The 15,956-nt window shown below is 44.4% G+C and overlaps 1 protein-coding gene across 1 annotated transcript in view; it reads right to left on the minus strand.

Annotated features, from left to right (window-relative positions):
• Nucleotides 1–2,565: 2,565 nt before the first annotated feature.
• Nucleotides 2,566–15,956, minus strand: part of ATCAY (ATCAY kinesin light chain interacting caytaxin) — a 48,554-nt gene continuing 35,163 nt past the window's right edge. Inside the window, exons 11-13 of the mRNA XM_006135594.4 lie at nt 15,296–15,331; nt 12,461–12,493; nt 2,566–8,555 (exon numbers count right to left, since the gene is read on the minus strand). Coding sequence (XP_006135656.2) covers nt 8,546–8,555; nt 12,461–12,493; nt 15,296–15,331 — 79 coding nt within the window. The 3' untranslated portion in view covers nt 2,566–8,545. The remainder of the gene's footprint in view (nt 8,556–12,460; nt 12,494–15,295; nt 15,332–15,956) is intronic.

The raw sequence follows: 15,956 nt of genomic DNA on the forward strand, positions 1-15,956 counted from the left end.
CTGCAAAACTCACTCCTACTGAGTAGCACTTCCTCCTGGGAGTTGACCTGAGTTGGCCTACACGCTTGAATACGTACTACTATACTCAGGGTGAGCAACAATTGTGGAGCCTGCCTGGAAACCTTTATTCTTTCCACAGCCTCTGCTTTCTTAGTCCTGAAATGAAAATACCGAGGCCCAAATGCTTTTGCAAGTTTAAGAAATTAGGGACCTTTTCAGGTGAGGGTTGAAAAAAAAAAAAAGCTGGTAGTAACCTGGAGATCATTTTGAATGATCTTTTTTCAGATCCATATGATGCTAAGAGTGCATAAAACACACTGAGACCTCAGCTGTTGTGAACAGAGACATTTCTGGGTTTTAATTTTCCACCGACAATGTGGCCCTTACGGTTGCCAGGTGTCCAGTAATTGTGCCTTCCATCCAGTAAAAAAACCCAACAAGATTTTACTCAAGATTGGTCTCCCCACCCCCCACTTTTTTTGCTCAATAAGTTTGGTCCCCCTCTTTTTGTTTTTTTTGCTCAACCAATTCCCCCTCCTCCCCCCACCGTCATGTTAGGGATTTTTTGTGAAGGTAGCTGGCAACCCTAGTGGCCCTTTTGTTGTGTCTTTTGTAGAATCAACAGATGGGCAAATTTAAAAAACTCGCTGAAAGAGTCCTTGTTTCGCAAGGCTTTGTACACACAATTTTAAACCTTATGGCTGTGTCTAGACTGGCCAGTTTTTCCAGAAAATCAGCTGCTTTTCCGGAAAAACTTGCCAGCTGTCTACACTGGCCGCTTGAATTTCCGCAAAAGCACTGACTTCCTACTGTAAGAAATCAGTGCTTTTTGCGGAAATACCATGCTACTCCCGTTCGGGCAAAAGTCCCTTTTGCGCAAAACTTTTGCGCAAAAGGGCCAGTGTAGACAGCTCAGATTTGTTTTCTGCAAAAAAGCCCGATCGCGAAAATGGCGATCGGGGCCTTTTTGTGCAAAAGCGCGTCTAGATTGGCATGGACGCTTTTCCGCAAAAAGTGCGGAATGAAGTTTACCAGTGTCGGAAAACCCCCTGCGTTCTTTTGATTTTGATTTTCTTTCAAAAGTACTCAATAGCAGTAAGTGAAGTTTTTTCAGGAAAAAAATGCCGTTTTTCTGAAAAAACCCTGCAGTCTAGATGCATCCTTAGTGTCTTCAGGAGAGTAGCAGTTAATCCTATTTCATATGCACTGTGTAGTCATACCACAAAGGGCTTTTGAATTTTATCTGTTGTCCTGGTCATGTTCTTAGCAGTGAAGATGTGTGGGTTGAGTGTACTCAGCCACGACTTCCCTTTTTGGAACCCCTGACTCAAATTCTTCTGATGGCAAAGCAGTGATGTTAGTAACACTCTGGTGAAGGGCCACTTGAAATATTTTGGAAGTAATTCATATCCTAATAATATGCGACCCTGCCACGGAGGCAGCGTTTTGTCTCAGCATGTTCAAGAGTTATCATAATGGATCCAAATTTGCTCTTAGTTTGCTACTCATGCAACAGAAATGTAACCCTAATAGTTTACACTCATGTTAACTGTTATAGATTTCAGTACATTTTTCACAACATACATCCAGCAGTGAGTGGTCTCGGAGGATGTCAATTTATTTTTGGGTTCACGCTAATTAGTTAAGATATGCAAATATCTCACTTTAAAAGGTTTTTAGCATTCAAGTTAGGATCCTGACATCCCAGATATATGCTGGTTTATTATAGAATATCTTAGGGCTGAATGGTGAAGCATTTATGTCAATTAGACTGCAAATGAAATATACAAAGAAGGGGGCTTATCAAGTTTTAGTTTTTGTGGTGGATGGTTCTGCATAGAGTGGGTGATACAAAGCTAATAGAACAGTTTTTCCATGGGTCTCTTCTGAAGCAAAACGTAAAGAGACACTCGTAAAAACATATTGGCCATATCTGCACTAGCAAGTTATTTTGAAATGACTACATTTGACTTAAGAACGCCTGATTTCGCAAATTTGAACTTGTGTGTTCTCACCGAAATTAGTCCGATGCAGGCTCTGTTAATGTGGACGCGCTACCCCAGACTCAGAGCCACAGGAAACATTCTAGGGAGCTGTGGGAGGCCTCCCGAAGGCCCATTAGTTCAAATTACCGGTACTGGAGCATCCACACTAATGTTATTTCAAACATACAAGTTTGGAATTAGCATTATTCCTGATCAAAAGCAGGAGTACAGAGTTCGAATTCTGCGGCCTCTTGTTCTGAAATAACGGGCTTTGTAGTGTGGACTCACCACTTACTAATTCAAATTTGGGGGGCTATTTTGGACTAAGGTGTAGACAAGGGCATTGAGATTGTATAGTTACTGTATTTTTAGTAAGATCATTTTGAAAGAGTTACCTTTTAGCTTCCGCCGTAGAGATCTGGCACTTTCTGACTTGTTTTAGAGGAGGAAATGGTCCTTAATCTAAAGAAATGAAGATTTTTTTCATCTGGTTTTATATTTAAGGCAATATTTAATTTCATCTGGCAGTGAAACTAGATGCACACAAAATGTAGGCGAGGCATTTTTGTTTAAGGGTCATTCTGATTTTAATTAAATATCCAGTTTTGTATGGCATAATATAAAGCAAAAAATAATACATTGTTAACAATAATTTATATCTTCTAGCATAAACCACCAACATACAAACACTTTAGAAAAATGACAAGTTTCACACATTTTTACATGTAGGTATGGGCTGGAGTGCCTACTGCAAAGGAAGAAAACTGAGATTATATTCCCTTCTTATAGTGACTTCAAAATTCACTTTAACAGTAGCATGCTCTATTTCGGATTGCCAGACAGTATGAAAATACAAAAGAAAAAGTGAATCCACATTTTTTAAAAAGCAATCTTGCCTGTATATTTTTCCTGCTGTTGAGCCAATATCAGTTTACAGCAATCATTCTTGTATTAACTCTGTTTTCCAGCCAGGAAGATGAAATAGAGGAGTGTTGCTTTTAAGAACATTAACACTTAGAAATATTGTTTTCCCCTACCAATATGTAGACACATCTATAAGCAAAGAGTCTTTGGGAAAAAACAGATGGAAACAATTGCCATGAGGTATACGTTCAATGGACTCAGATTTTACACAGTACTGTAGAGAAGACATTGAATTACTTTTCACACTTGATGAGATCACAGACTCTATCCATTTCATTTCCTGTGTCGGGTGCACCAAAACGAAACCCTTGGCCAGACCTAAATTTCAACACATTCTCACAATGCCAGCACACAGTAGTTTGCATAACCCCGTTGCCTGCTGCTTAGCCCTGAAAAATATATCTGCAGTTCAGATGGACGGTCTACCTCAGTCTATAGCTTTCCTTGGTCTGTCAGTAGAATACCGCAGAATAAGAAATCGATTGGAGAAAAATCACGGAATGTAAAATGAGCAAACAAGTTTCCTTCACGATGACCCTGATTCAAATCCCATTGAAGACAAAGGAAAGATTCCCAGGGACTTTGGATCGGCCCTTTAGGGAGCATGCACTTCTACACTGGACACAAGCTATGTCTACACTGCAGGCTTTTTGCTCAAGAAGCTTTTTGTGGAAGAGAACTTCTGCAAAAACTTCTGGTGCAAGAGCGCGTCCACGCTGCAAAAGCGCATTGAAAAAGCGGGTTTTTTGTGCAAAAAGAGTCAGTTCCCCTCCTCCCTGCAAAAAAGAGTTATTCCTCGTAGAAAGAGGAATAATTATTGTGCAAAACCCCCTCTCTTCTTTCGATTTTTTTGCGCAAAACCATGCTTGAGGTGTGGACGCCTGGTGAGTTTTTGTGGAAAAATGGCAGTTTTTCAGCAAAAACTCTGTAGCAGAGACATAGCTTGAATTAGGATGTTTTAAACTCTGCACTTTAACTGTTTCCATATAAAGGCCAAAATCTGATTATGTGGTTTGGGTTTTTTATGACATGGATGGTAGAATGCAGCCACCAATAGCTGTGAGGGGAATACCTTGGTGTTATTTCTGAAGGGGGTGTCACAAATGTAAAATAAACTTTTCCCCTCCATCAAAAATGTTGCTGTGGGTAGACTCAATATGTGAACTGACCAATTCACATCAGTGGTGGAGTCCAGGAGTTGCCTTCCTCAGGAAAATGTGTTTGAGAACGCCTGCTATTTGAAATCACACAGAGTGGTCTTTAGGCAGGAATAAGGCCAGGTCTACACTAGAAACTTTTCTGGCCTAGCAATTGTGATATTTTTATACTGGCAAATGCCCTAATGCACATGCAGTTTGAGGGTACACCTATACTGCACCGTTATTTCGAAATAACAATGCAGACGTTCCATTATTTCGAAATAATTTTGAAATAATGGACGGCTTATTCTGAAATCTGTAAACCTCATTCTACGAGGAATAACGCCTTTTCCGAAATAGCTATTATGAAATAAGGCGTGTGTAGACACAGCCTCTCCCCGGGGCCATTCTAAGTTATTCCTTCCCAGTTCCTCCTGGGGCTCTAAATTGAGATAGCATGTCTACATTAGGGAATCCTGCCTCGGACTAATTTTGAGGCTTCCCTGCAGTGTAGATGTGTTATTTCGAAATAAGCTATTTTGGAAGAATTATTCTGGAATAGCTTATTTCAAAATAGCCGTGCAGTGTAGACATATCCATACTGTCATTTGGGGCTTCTGCTGGTCTAGGTGACTTTGTTAGGGGAACTGAAAACCCCCCAGCAGAAACACTTGGGGTTTTTTTGTAGCAGTGTAGCTATGCTGTTGAATCCTTTTTAGTATAGACAAGGCATTGAAGTCATCACTGTCGGGTCTAAGTCAATGGCAAGAAAATCCCCAATCCTCTTTTCTATTTGTTTTCTGCATCGTCGCCATGTGTAACCTTTTTGTCTTGGAAAGTAATATTGTGATTAAAATTAATAGATTTCTCCATTCATCGAGTAAGAGTGGAGCGTTAGCAAGATGCCAGGATATAAACACACCAAAGGCTTCTAATGACATCATTAACAACAACAGCAGCGCGTGAGTAATGCTACCCGATTTCTGACAGGGCATGAAACGATACCATGTGGCAATCGTCTTATAGCTGATACCTGCACATCTCAGCTATGCTATGAGGCTCAAGTACGTTAAATGGCTTCAAGTACCTCAGAAGTACGGCTGTCTTGCATAACGGCACTTCGTGAAGTGTTATTACTTTCATATATTTTGCGGTTGTTTTTAAACAACTGGTTGACAGCTCCAGGCCTGTGCGGTTATACCGGATCCCTGCATTCTCTGGGACTTTGCTTGCCATTCCAATTCTCTCTTTTGGAGAACCAAAGCCCACCCTTTTTGAAATTCACTGAGGCTTTCTGTTGTCGAATCCAGCCCATTATGCTCTTTCTGTAAAATGAATGGTGCCCATTTTGTGTTGAAATGTTTACAGTCTATGGATCTTATATTTTATTGATGCATAACCAACATTTTAAAATTTCACACGGCCGTGAATACCAGTCTTTTGATATGAGGCCACAGATCTCATTAAAGGGACACTGACAACTTGAACGGCACATTTCCATCTCAGACTTTTGTAGCCACAATGTTTACAAGCAATAACCTAAAATCACTGCAACTGAAAGATGCTGTCGATATTTTTTTGTCAATTTTTTCAGTTTATTTGGCGTATTTGACAGCACCTTGTGTATCATCAGTTTCACTTTTTCTCCTGTACAGTCAGTTTTATTCATATTGAATAGATCCTTATAGACATCCACTTGGAAGCAGAAAATCTCTTGACACATATTTTAAAACCTCTGTAATATCCTGTTTAAAGAATGCTCTATCACAGAGTGTCATTTTTGAAAAATTAGTTCATTTTACAAAATTCAAGTTGATGTTCTCCATTTCAATGTATGTTCCTTTCCTGTATGTGCATACGAAATAGATGATGTGCATTTTAATATCCTGAAATGTCAGCCCCATTTTGGACGACCTGCCTCGAAAGATACTAATACTGTACTTCAGCCTCTAGGTCCATCCTTTGTGTGGCTTCTCTGCTAATGCTGCATATGATGGCGTCCAGTATTTTTCCTTTAAAAAGTTCACCTATTGAGATTGCTATTCACAATCAGTATTTTAGTTCTCAAGGTCCCAAGACTGAAGATAAATCTGTGTTGGTTTCCCCCCCAGCAGAATGTGTACCAGAATAGTGTTATTTCACAGATTAGGATGTTGTGAACATTTTCGCTGAAGTGTTAAGCTACTGCAGATGTGCTAGAGGTTTTGGGGTTTGGCTTTCAAACATCTCTTTAGTGTTCCGCCAAAGTGACTTTACAATTCCCTTCTAGTCTCCAGAATTTATAGAGTTTATTGCACTTTTGACTTCCACTGAAATATGTTCTCAGAATGAAAACAAAATTCTAGGCCCGTGAATTTCTAACGGGAAGAGGGAATTCACATCTTTTGTACCACAGTAAGATCTGTACTGATTTATTCTGAGATTATTCCAAAAGTTCTTTGATGTCCGAGGGAGTGTTTTTAGGGACTCCAGTAGGTTTTGGATCAATGTTTGCAAGTGCACAGATGGCTTTGTGGATCAGATTAACCTTGACATAGTCTAGAAATTCTGATGACTGCTTCTTGCCTTGAAACTAAGTGACTGCCGAGTTTTTGGAAATTTTAGTGCAGAATTTTTTTTTTGTCTTATTTAGCATAAACTCAAATGCCAAAAAAACTGACGTGCTGTGTTCTTTTGCTTGTAACACAGAAATCCCATCTCCATGGCTAGCAATTGGCTAAGAGTGAAATTTCCAGGAAGTCAAGTAGATAGATGAGTTCTCAGCAAATGAATTGTTACTACTTTTTAACATGGCTGCAAAACAGAGCATCAGGATCCTCTGTTTCTATGGCTAATGCGTTCTCCTCTTTCCATGCATACGTCTGCTCCGTAAATAAATACACAATTTGAAGAGACATGCATCCCATTATAAGCCTTCTGCCCCCAGTATAGGAGAAGCATGCAGAACATGAAAAGTTAAAAAAAACACTGCAATGTGCCTGGCGAGCTAGCATACTCTCTGCTCCTCTGCCATTGTGAATTATAGGGAAAGAATAAAAAGCAAAGCTCTGTATTTTACAGAAAGCTGATTCTGCTGTTCAGAAAATCTTGCTTTGCCGGTTTTGCCCTCCTGCAGGGAGACGTGGTATTAATTTCACATGGTAGTGAATAGCTGGGCTGTGGGGGCCCTGTACACGAGATCCATCAAGGATACCAGTAATAAAATGTCCCTTGACTATTTTAATTCTCCGATAATTCTTCAGCTGCAGAACTCATCCATAAGGGGGTTTTCCCTTGTGCATGTGTGAGATTGTTTGCATAAGCTGACCCTGGCCTCAGACGAGTTTACAAATAACATTGCCAGCTGTATGCTTGTTAAAATTCTTCTCTGCTCTGTTCAAGAATCCTCATTGCATCCCAAACCGTGAGTTAAAGTCCAGATCTCATGTCCGCATCACTTCAGAGCTGAGCGCCTGAGTGGCCCATACAATTCTCCATCTTCATATTTGCATGATTCCCAACCTGGGTTTGTGCTGGTCACGCTGCAGTTTGCCCTTTGCTCAGACAGGTCTCCCCATCCAGGAAGAGAATGTAGGAACATTTCCAATAATTAGCAGCTTGCTTTTGCAATAGGAGGTATAAAGAGTGGATGATTGTCCAGTGTCGTCTATATAAAGAAGAGGGGTGAAAAACTTTCCACTTCATAAGGCTCTTTCCTAAGAATAGGTCAGTCTTTGAACCACACCATGAAAAAGTGCTTATAGAAGGATTCTGACTGAGGTGGCATCCAAATAGAGGCGCCTTCTTTCAGAGTGTAGTTTTTCATCTGCGAGAGCCTTATGAAGAGGGATAGGACAAATTAAACATCATTGTACTTACTCAGAGGTAAGTTTCACTGTGAGTTAGCTGTCGAGTTGGCCCAGCAAGGGCATCTCAAGGTGAAAGAGCCAGGGGTGGGGGAAATGTGTCGGTGAAAGACTTGGTGGACATTCAACATCTACTGGAAGAAGCATTCACTTGCATCTGAAAGGGATGAAAGTTGCTCTTCCTAGTTCCCGTGTTAGTGAATGAAGGTCCTTGACCATTGGAATTGCTATGTTGTGGAAACTGATGTGCAAAGGAAAGCAAAACAGCATGGTGCTGGCCAGCAGCAAGTTAGGGAAGGAGTTTATAAATAAAAAAAAAAATAGACCTCTTCTTTTGGGCAGGTGGCTGTAATGGAGTCTGGGTGATATTTATGTGCTAAGAGAGAAACATTCGTTTGCACAACTTAGCTCTCCCCACAGACCAGCCTAGAAACAGAGGTTGGAGCCTGTCCTCGAAAGTGCTGCTGTTGGTTTATTCTTTCTTGAAATTAAATGTTTCCAGACGCGTTAAAGGACTTTGCATCTCTGTGCCTTGATCTTACAGGAGTTGGAATGAGACGATGACAAGATCTGATACCAGGAAGGGCATTTACAGTGGGTGACTGCCAGACTGCATCCTCCTTTGGTTCCTTTCATTCCTCATTATTTCCATTCATGACATGCTAGGATGGGAGAGAAAGACAGGGACAGTTTTAGACAGCAAATGGTAGCAATCAATCTTCTGCCTTGAAAGCCAAACAGCTAAGCCTCCCAAAGATACGCGCGAGCTTAACCCTCCATAAAATTCTGCAAACTAGACATGGCGGGTCACAGCATGAAAGCATTACTTTGCCAAGACGCCTATTAACGGCAATGGCCATTTGGCCCTATAAGAATTAAGGGTCCAAACCAGCAAAGTTTTACTTGTTCAAAGTTGCGTTTATTCACACACATGATCCCATTGATGGCTGTGGCCTATTCATCTGAGGAAGAGTGGCATGGTCAGCCTTCATGTGGCCCTTAGAGAAGTCTGGGTATTCTCTGCTAGTGTTTCTTAACCTTTTTTAATAAAGTACCCCTTTTAAAAAAAATTAGAAGTACCCCCAATACCTATAGTTTTCAGACACACCATTTTTTTTGTCTACGATGCAACACATTTGTTTAAACAACTTAATTGTAGCCGGGCGGGCGATGACATTTTTGGGTGTAAGAAGTACAAAAATGATACAGCGCTATAAAACTTAAAACAGAAATTCAGTTTTCTCCAAATGTCAGTTGTATTGACGTACCCCCCAGGCTTCTCTTGAGTATCCCTAAGCGTTCTCGTACCACTGGTTGAGAAACACTGTTCTGTGCTGTGATCTATACATTCCCTTTATGCCAGGAGCAAGGAACCTTTTTTGGGTCGGGGGCTGCTGACCCACAGAAGAACCAGTCAGGGGCCGCACACAAGTGAGAGGCAAAAAAGCCCCCAAACATTCTGCCCACATTCCCCTCGTACACCAGAGTGTAGCGGGCGCATCCTAGTAGATTTTGTGTGCTCTAGTCCTGCGGTGAGGTAGCGGGGGTGGGGTAGTGGGGCTGAAGCACCAGCGCGGGCTCCCTAATGCTGGGCGGGGACCATGAGCCTCGGGCCCTGAGCCTCGGGATCAGCTGCATCCGGGCCCTGGGCCTGCGTTTCCCCATCTCGACTTCACGCACTGCAAATCTCAGCAACTACACTTTTGAAACTATGAATAGTCCAGTGTCACCTTAAGGGTATGTCTACACTTGCACTTTCTTTTGAGAGAGGGATGCAAATGAAGATATTTGAAATTGCAATTAAAGCCAGAATTTACATATCTTGCGCTTCATTTGCATATTCGCGTTTTGGCGCTCTTTCGAAATAACAGACGCTGTTAAGACGCGGTTATTTTGAGAGAAAACCCTTCTCTCGAAATACCCGGTAAACCTCATTGTATGAGGAATAAGGGTTTTTTCGAGAGAAGGGTTTTCTCTCGAAATAACCACATCTTAACAGCGTCTGTTATTTCAAAACAGCGCTATTTCGAAATAGCGCCATAATGCGAATATGCAAACGAAGCATGGGATATTTAAATCTCGGCTTCATTTGCAATTTCAAATGTCTTCATTTGCATCCCTCTCTCGAAAGAGGGTGCAAGTGTAGACATACCCTAAGAGACTAACAAAAAATATATAGGATCATGAGCTTTCGTGACTGAAACCCACTTCCTCAGATGAATCTCATTTGACGAAGTGGGTTCTACTCATGAAAGCTCATGATCCTACATATATTTTTGCCACAGGACCACACATTGTTTTTAAAGTGAGGCTATGTCTAAACTGCACTAGTTATTCTGAAATAGCATGTCTACACTGCAGGGAAGCCTCAAAATTAGTCCGAGGCAGGCTTCCCTAATGTAGACGTGCTATCTCAATTTAGCGCCCCAGGAGAATAACTTAGAATTTCCTAGGGGAGGGGCTATTTTGAAATAGCAGAAGTGGAGCATCTACACAGGCCTTATTTTCGAAATAGCTATTTCGGAATAGGCGTTATTCCTCATAGAATGAGGTTTACAGAAGTCGGAAAAAGCCATCTGTTATTTCAAAATTATTTTGAAATAACGGAATTGCTGTATAGACACTCGCATAGTTATTTTGGAATAGCTTTGCTGTGTAGGCACACCGTTAGGGGACGACTACACTTGCTCCCTATCTCGAGATAGGGATGCAAATGGAGTGTACTGAAATTGCTAATGAAGCAGGGATTTAAATATCCCATGCTTCATTAGCAAGATCTCGCCCGGCACGCTAGTTTGAATTGCAGTTGATTCGAACCAGGAAGTGCGCGCCAGGATGTGTTAGTTTGAACCAAAGCCCTTGGTTCACACTAACGTTACTCCTCAAAAAAAGAGGAATAACGTTAGTTCAAAAATGAGGAGTAACATTAGTTCGAACCAAGGGGCTTTGGTTCAAACTAACGCGTCCCGGCACGCACTTCCTGGTTCGAATCAGCTGCGATTCGAACTAGCGTGCCGGGCGAGATTTTGCTAATGAAGTGTGGGATATTTAAATCCCTGCTTCATTAGCAATTTCGGTACACTCCATTTGCATCCCTATCTCAAGATAGGGAGCAAGTGTAGACTTTCCCTTACTTGGCGACCCTGCTGAAACTTTGTAAATATTACGCGTGTAGACCGCTAGCCTTTTAGGGGTGGATGTTTGTTTCCTTTGGCCTGTTACCCTGGTGTTAATGAGCATTTCTAATTAGTTACTGTAATTCCTGATGACCAGCCCTTAAGCATAATCAATGCAGGCAACTTCTTGGGGTCCCACAGATACGCAACGCACCTAAAAGCCCACCTGCGCTTTGGTAATGGGGCAAGAGCAGATAAAAAGCTCCCTTGTTCCTCGCACTTTTTGAGTCTCATAATTCATACTTTTTTACAGCGAGCGATCGTTTGGAGCACAGTGTCTACACGCAGCCGCTCGGGGATTCGCTAACTCGAAACCCTTCCAAATAGCTACACGTTTTTTTGCTATTCAACACCATCCACGAGACACTCGTGCCACTAAAACACCTGCCTGAGACACCACTGATACACTGATGAGAAGAGTCCTCCCACTGCTGTAAGGAGTCCATCTGCCCAAGAGGCGGTTGCTAGGGTAACAGGAGAATTCTCCCATGGACCACATGCTGGCTACACTGGTTGGCTTATCTCCCACACTCAGGGTACGTCTTGACTACAAGCCTCTTTCGAAAGAGAGCGTCTAGACTACAGCCAGTACTTTTGAAAAAGCGAGCCGCTTTTTCGAAAGAGAGCACCCAGGCAGTCTGGATGCTCTCTTTCGAAAAAGCACAGTTTGCGTTCAATAACACCTTTTTCCAAAAGAGCACTTTTGAAAAAAAAAAGGTGTTATTTCTCGTAAAATGAGGTTTTCCGCGATTGAAAAAACCGCCGCGTTCTTTCGATTTACTTTCGAAAGAACACGGCAGCAGTCTAGACGCAGGGGAAGTTTTTTTTTTAAAAAAGGCCACTTTTTTTGAAAAAACCCTGTAGCCTAGACACACCCTGAAGCATGTGGATTTCTCACATCCCTGGATGACACAGCTGGGTTGACTTAACTTTTGAGTGTAGACCTGGCACCAGTCATGCGTGGTGAATATCAGCTTAATCCCAAGAGGACAGGTCTGCTATTTCAGCTAGACCCAGACTAGCGCCAAGGTCTCTGTATTCCTGCTGATGTCACAGTTAATGGCAAGAACGATTTTGGAAGGGATTTTAAACCTTGTCCTTCAGGGCATATGCCAACAATTACAGCTCAGGGTGAGCCTTCTGTGGATGGCAGATTAGTCCCCAATTGTTTGCTTGCACCTTCCTTCGAAGCATTTGACCCTGGCCACCGTCAGAGACAGGACACTGGGCTATATGGCCCTTGGATCGGCTCCAATCTGGCAGCCCCTATACGTCTGTAAGCAGTGGAATTAGAGCATTTGGTGGTAGGCATGCAAAGCAGGATCACTGCCCAGCCGAAAGAATGCAAACACATTTTAAATTCTGAATTAGAAACAGATTTTCGTTCCCACCTGGTTTCCTGGTCCTCCCTCGGCAGCACAGGCCTGCTCGGGAGACAAACATCACAGTGAAAAAGCAACTCTGCATTGCATGCCCGTCGTCCTCAACCTACGGCCCTAGAGTCCCATGTGGGTCTTTGGCACAACACAGCCAGCCCCTGGGGCGTCTCCTAGGTCTGAGCTCACACCGGGGGGAGAACAACTGGGACAACCAACCTTTCCCCTCCGCAGCCAGGAGGAGGGAGCGCGAAGGAAAGACCGTGTTAAATCGAGTTGGAGCCAAAGTAGTCATGAGGTCATGGAGCAGTCTGACATTTGCCATTGCTTTGCATTCACATGTGACGATGGAGGATCCGACTCGGCTTCGAGGGGCCTCCATGAGGTCAAAGGAGTTACCCGGCTTGCCCTGGCAGCGGAACATGTCCCTTTCTCTTGCCGTGACGCTACCGCAGATATAAACATGGCGGCACAACGTCAGGAGACCCCTCCGAGTGACATTGTGATCGCTGGCTCCCTTCCCTGAGCACCCAGGATACGTCTAAACTACACGGCTCCGTCGACGGAGCCATGTAGATCTGTTTGTTCGGCAAAGGGAAATGAAGCCGCGATTTAAATAATCGCGGCTTCATTTAAATGTAAATGGCTGCCGCGCTGAGCCGAGAAACAGCTGATCAGCTGTTTGTCGGCTCAGCGCACTAGTCTGGACGCTCCCCTGACGACATGAAAGCCCTTTAACGACCTCCCTGGTAAACCTCATCCTACGAGGCATAACGGGGAGGTCGATAAAGGGCTTTCAGGCCGGTGCGGGAGCGTCCAGACTAGCACGCTGAGCTGACAAACAGCTGATCAGCTGTTTGTCGGCTCAGCGCGACAGTCATTTAAATTTAAATGAAGCCGCGATTATTTAAATCGCGGCTTCATTTCCCTTTGCCGATCAGCCTACTCTACATGGCTCCATCGATGAAGCCATGTAGTTTAGACACACCCCTAGTGTTGCCAGCTGTAGGAAGCCGAAGAGCACGGCCAGAGATGATGAAAACCAATAACGGAGCGAGACCAAGCTGAGCCGCATAGTCCTTGTACAGTCACAGTACCGAGAAGGTGGCAATCTCTAGATCAGGAGTTGGACCACAGGTCACTCAGCGAGGCCTGGCGCCAAGCTTAGAATGTTTCCTAATTTGGACCATTCCAGAATTCCTGGCAGCCACCCAGCTGTGTTTTAAGGTCATTCCCCAAAGTGCCAGCTGACAGTTTCTGAGCGTGACAGTCAGAGAGATACCCATCAGCTGCCCCACTCTGAAACACAGGCATGGGAGCTGAGGGTGAGTAGGGGGGGCTATAGCACCCCCAGGGTTTAGCCGTGACTCTGCAGCCCCCTTCCTCTGCACCTGGAGTCCTGGCTGCCAGCCAGCCACCCCCTGTGTCTGGGGTCCCAGCTGGCCCTCTCTGGTCCTGGTTGTGGTCCAGCTCCTGCTCCCCATGGGCCCGGCTGCCACTCTCTTACCCCACGCTTGGGGTCGCAGCTCCCTGACTTGGGGCTCCACTCCTAGCCCCATGCCCACACCCAGCTTGGGAGGCCAGACACGAGTAAGGGAGCTGGCTTATAGCACCTCATTATTAAAAGTGTGCACAAAGACAAAGTCCCAGGCAGACGTAAGGAATTAAATCATACTCGAAAAAGGGGCTGAAATGGCTACGAGGCCGTAAAGCTTTGTAAAGTTCTCGTCTCTTTGTTCAATCTAGGTAGGACCCTACCAAATTCACATTCACTTGGGTCCATTTCACGGTCATAGGCTCTTAACATTGGCTAGGCTCATGATTTCAGATATTTCCATCTGAGACTCCGGGGTGTTGTAACCGTGGGAGTCCTGATCCAAAAGGGGGGTTTGGAGGGTCCCAAAGCTGGTGTAGGGGGAGTTGCAGAATTGCCTACTCACTGGGCTCTGAAGGCAGCAGCTACTGCATTTCCTGCAGCTGGAGGAGGCTTCTGGGAGCACCCTAACCAGGTGAGGGCCACTGGTGGACTAACGCATGGGTCCATGGAGCTCATGTCCAGGAGCCCCGGACAATTTGAAATATGGTGCCCCAGCCCTGGGAGGAAGCCCTGAGCCCCAGCAGGTGCTGAAGTCCTGAGCTTGGCTGTCCTGATCCCAAGGCTGAAGTTCAAAGCAGGGGGCGGGGCTTCAGGGGAAGGGGGAGAGTAGGGGCGGGGCCTCAGGGGAAGAGGCAGAGTAGGGGCGGGCCTTCAGGGGAAGCGGGAGAGTTGGGGCGGGGCCTCAGGGGAAGAGGCGGAGTAGGGGCGGGGCTTCAGGAGAAGAGTCGAGGCAAGGGTGGGAGGAGGTTTGGGTGCTCCTGCACTGGGGCTAGTTTTCAGAAATGAAAAGGCTGGCAACCCTAAATCTTCTCTTGTCTCCTGGCAACCCTAAATCTTCTCTTGTCCCTCTGCCTCTGGTTTCACATCCTTTGGTAGGTGCGTCCCTGGGTGAGTCACAGGATTTATCCAGGGCAGAGCGCTCTGCTTCCATGACTCAGGAGGGACTTGCAATTTAACATGCTGCCCTTTCACCGTGGGCCATAAACACACTGGAAGCATGACATGCACGGGGGCAGAGCTGGTGATGCCAAGTTCCGGCCAAATGTAACGTTTCCCTTCCTTTTCCTTCTGAAGATCTGGCTGATTTGCTAGCTACATTTGTCCCCCTGGCTTTTGTCACGGTATTTTCAACCGCTCTTGGCAACAGGGTGAACTGTTTTCAGTGGAACAGAACTGGTAATAATAAGGCAGGGACGGGATCCAGAGTCGTTTTGTAAGTGCGTGCCGCTCACCCACCACTTCACGGCCTTTACCTTTCTTTCTCTGCCAGGTCTTGTTTCTCCTCTGCCCTGTAATGAGAAAATATAGTTGAAATCTACCAAATCGGAGCAGCCAGGGTGGAAGGGCTGTGCTGGATTCTCCGTCGCAATCAAAACTGGGCCTCGTTCTGAACCAGATGCTGTAGCTCCACCCAACGTGATTTGACTTGATGCAGAAACTAATCGGAGAGGTTCTCTGACCTCTGTTTATGCAGGAGGACAAACCAGAAGATGAAAATGGTTCCGTTTGGCCTTTAATCGATGAATCTATTAAAATACGGAGATTCCGTGTCTTCCTGCGTATTACAGACCCGTCTTGCCTTTCTGGCGTGGAGATGAGAAGTGCTATGGACCTATTTTGCTCATGATGGTCCTGATCTTGCAGCTGTTACTCGAGTGAGTCCTCTTTTCTCCTGTGACTAGCCTTTTGGGACTGTTGCCTGCTCTAATTTCATGTTAGTGGCTGTCCTTGAACTGTAGATGATCTTTTTTTTTTTTCTCGTTTGATCATCTGGAACCCTTAAAGGAATATTGCACCGATTATTTCTAATAACTTGCAGCTAGAGCAGGAGTGGGAAATAATTTTTGGCCGGGGGCCGCTTCAAAAATGTTTGAAGTGGCCCCAGGCCCGGGCTTTCCCACCCACAGACCATGA

The sequence above is a fragment of the Pelodiscus sinensis genome, chromosome 32 (genome assembly GCF_052426305.1).
Source record: "Pelodiscus sinensis isolate ZL-2025 chromosome 32, ASM5242630v1, whole genome shotgun sequence".
Classification (NCBI taxonomy): Eukaryota; Metazoa; Chordata; order Testudines; family Trionychidae; genus Pelodiscus; species Pelodiscus sinensis.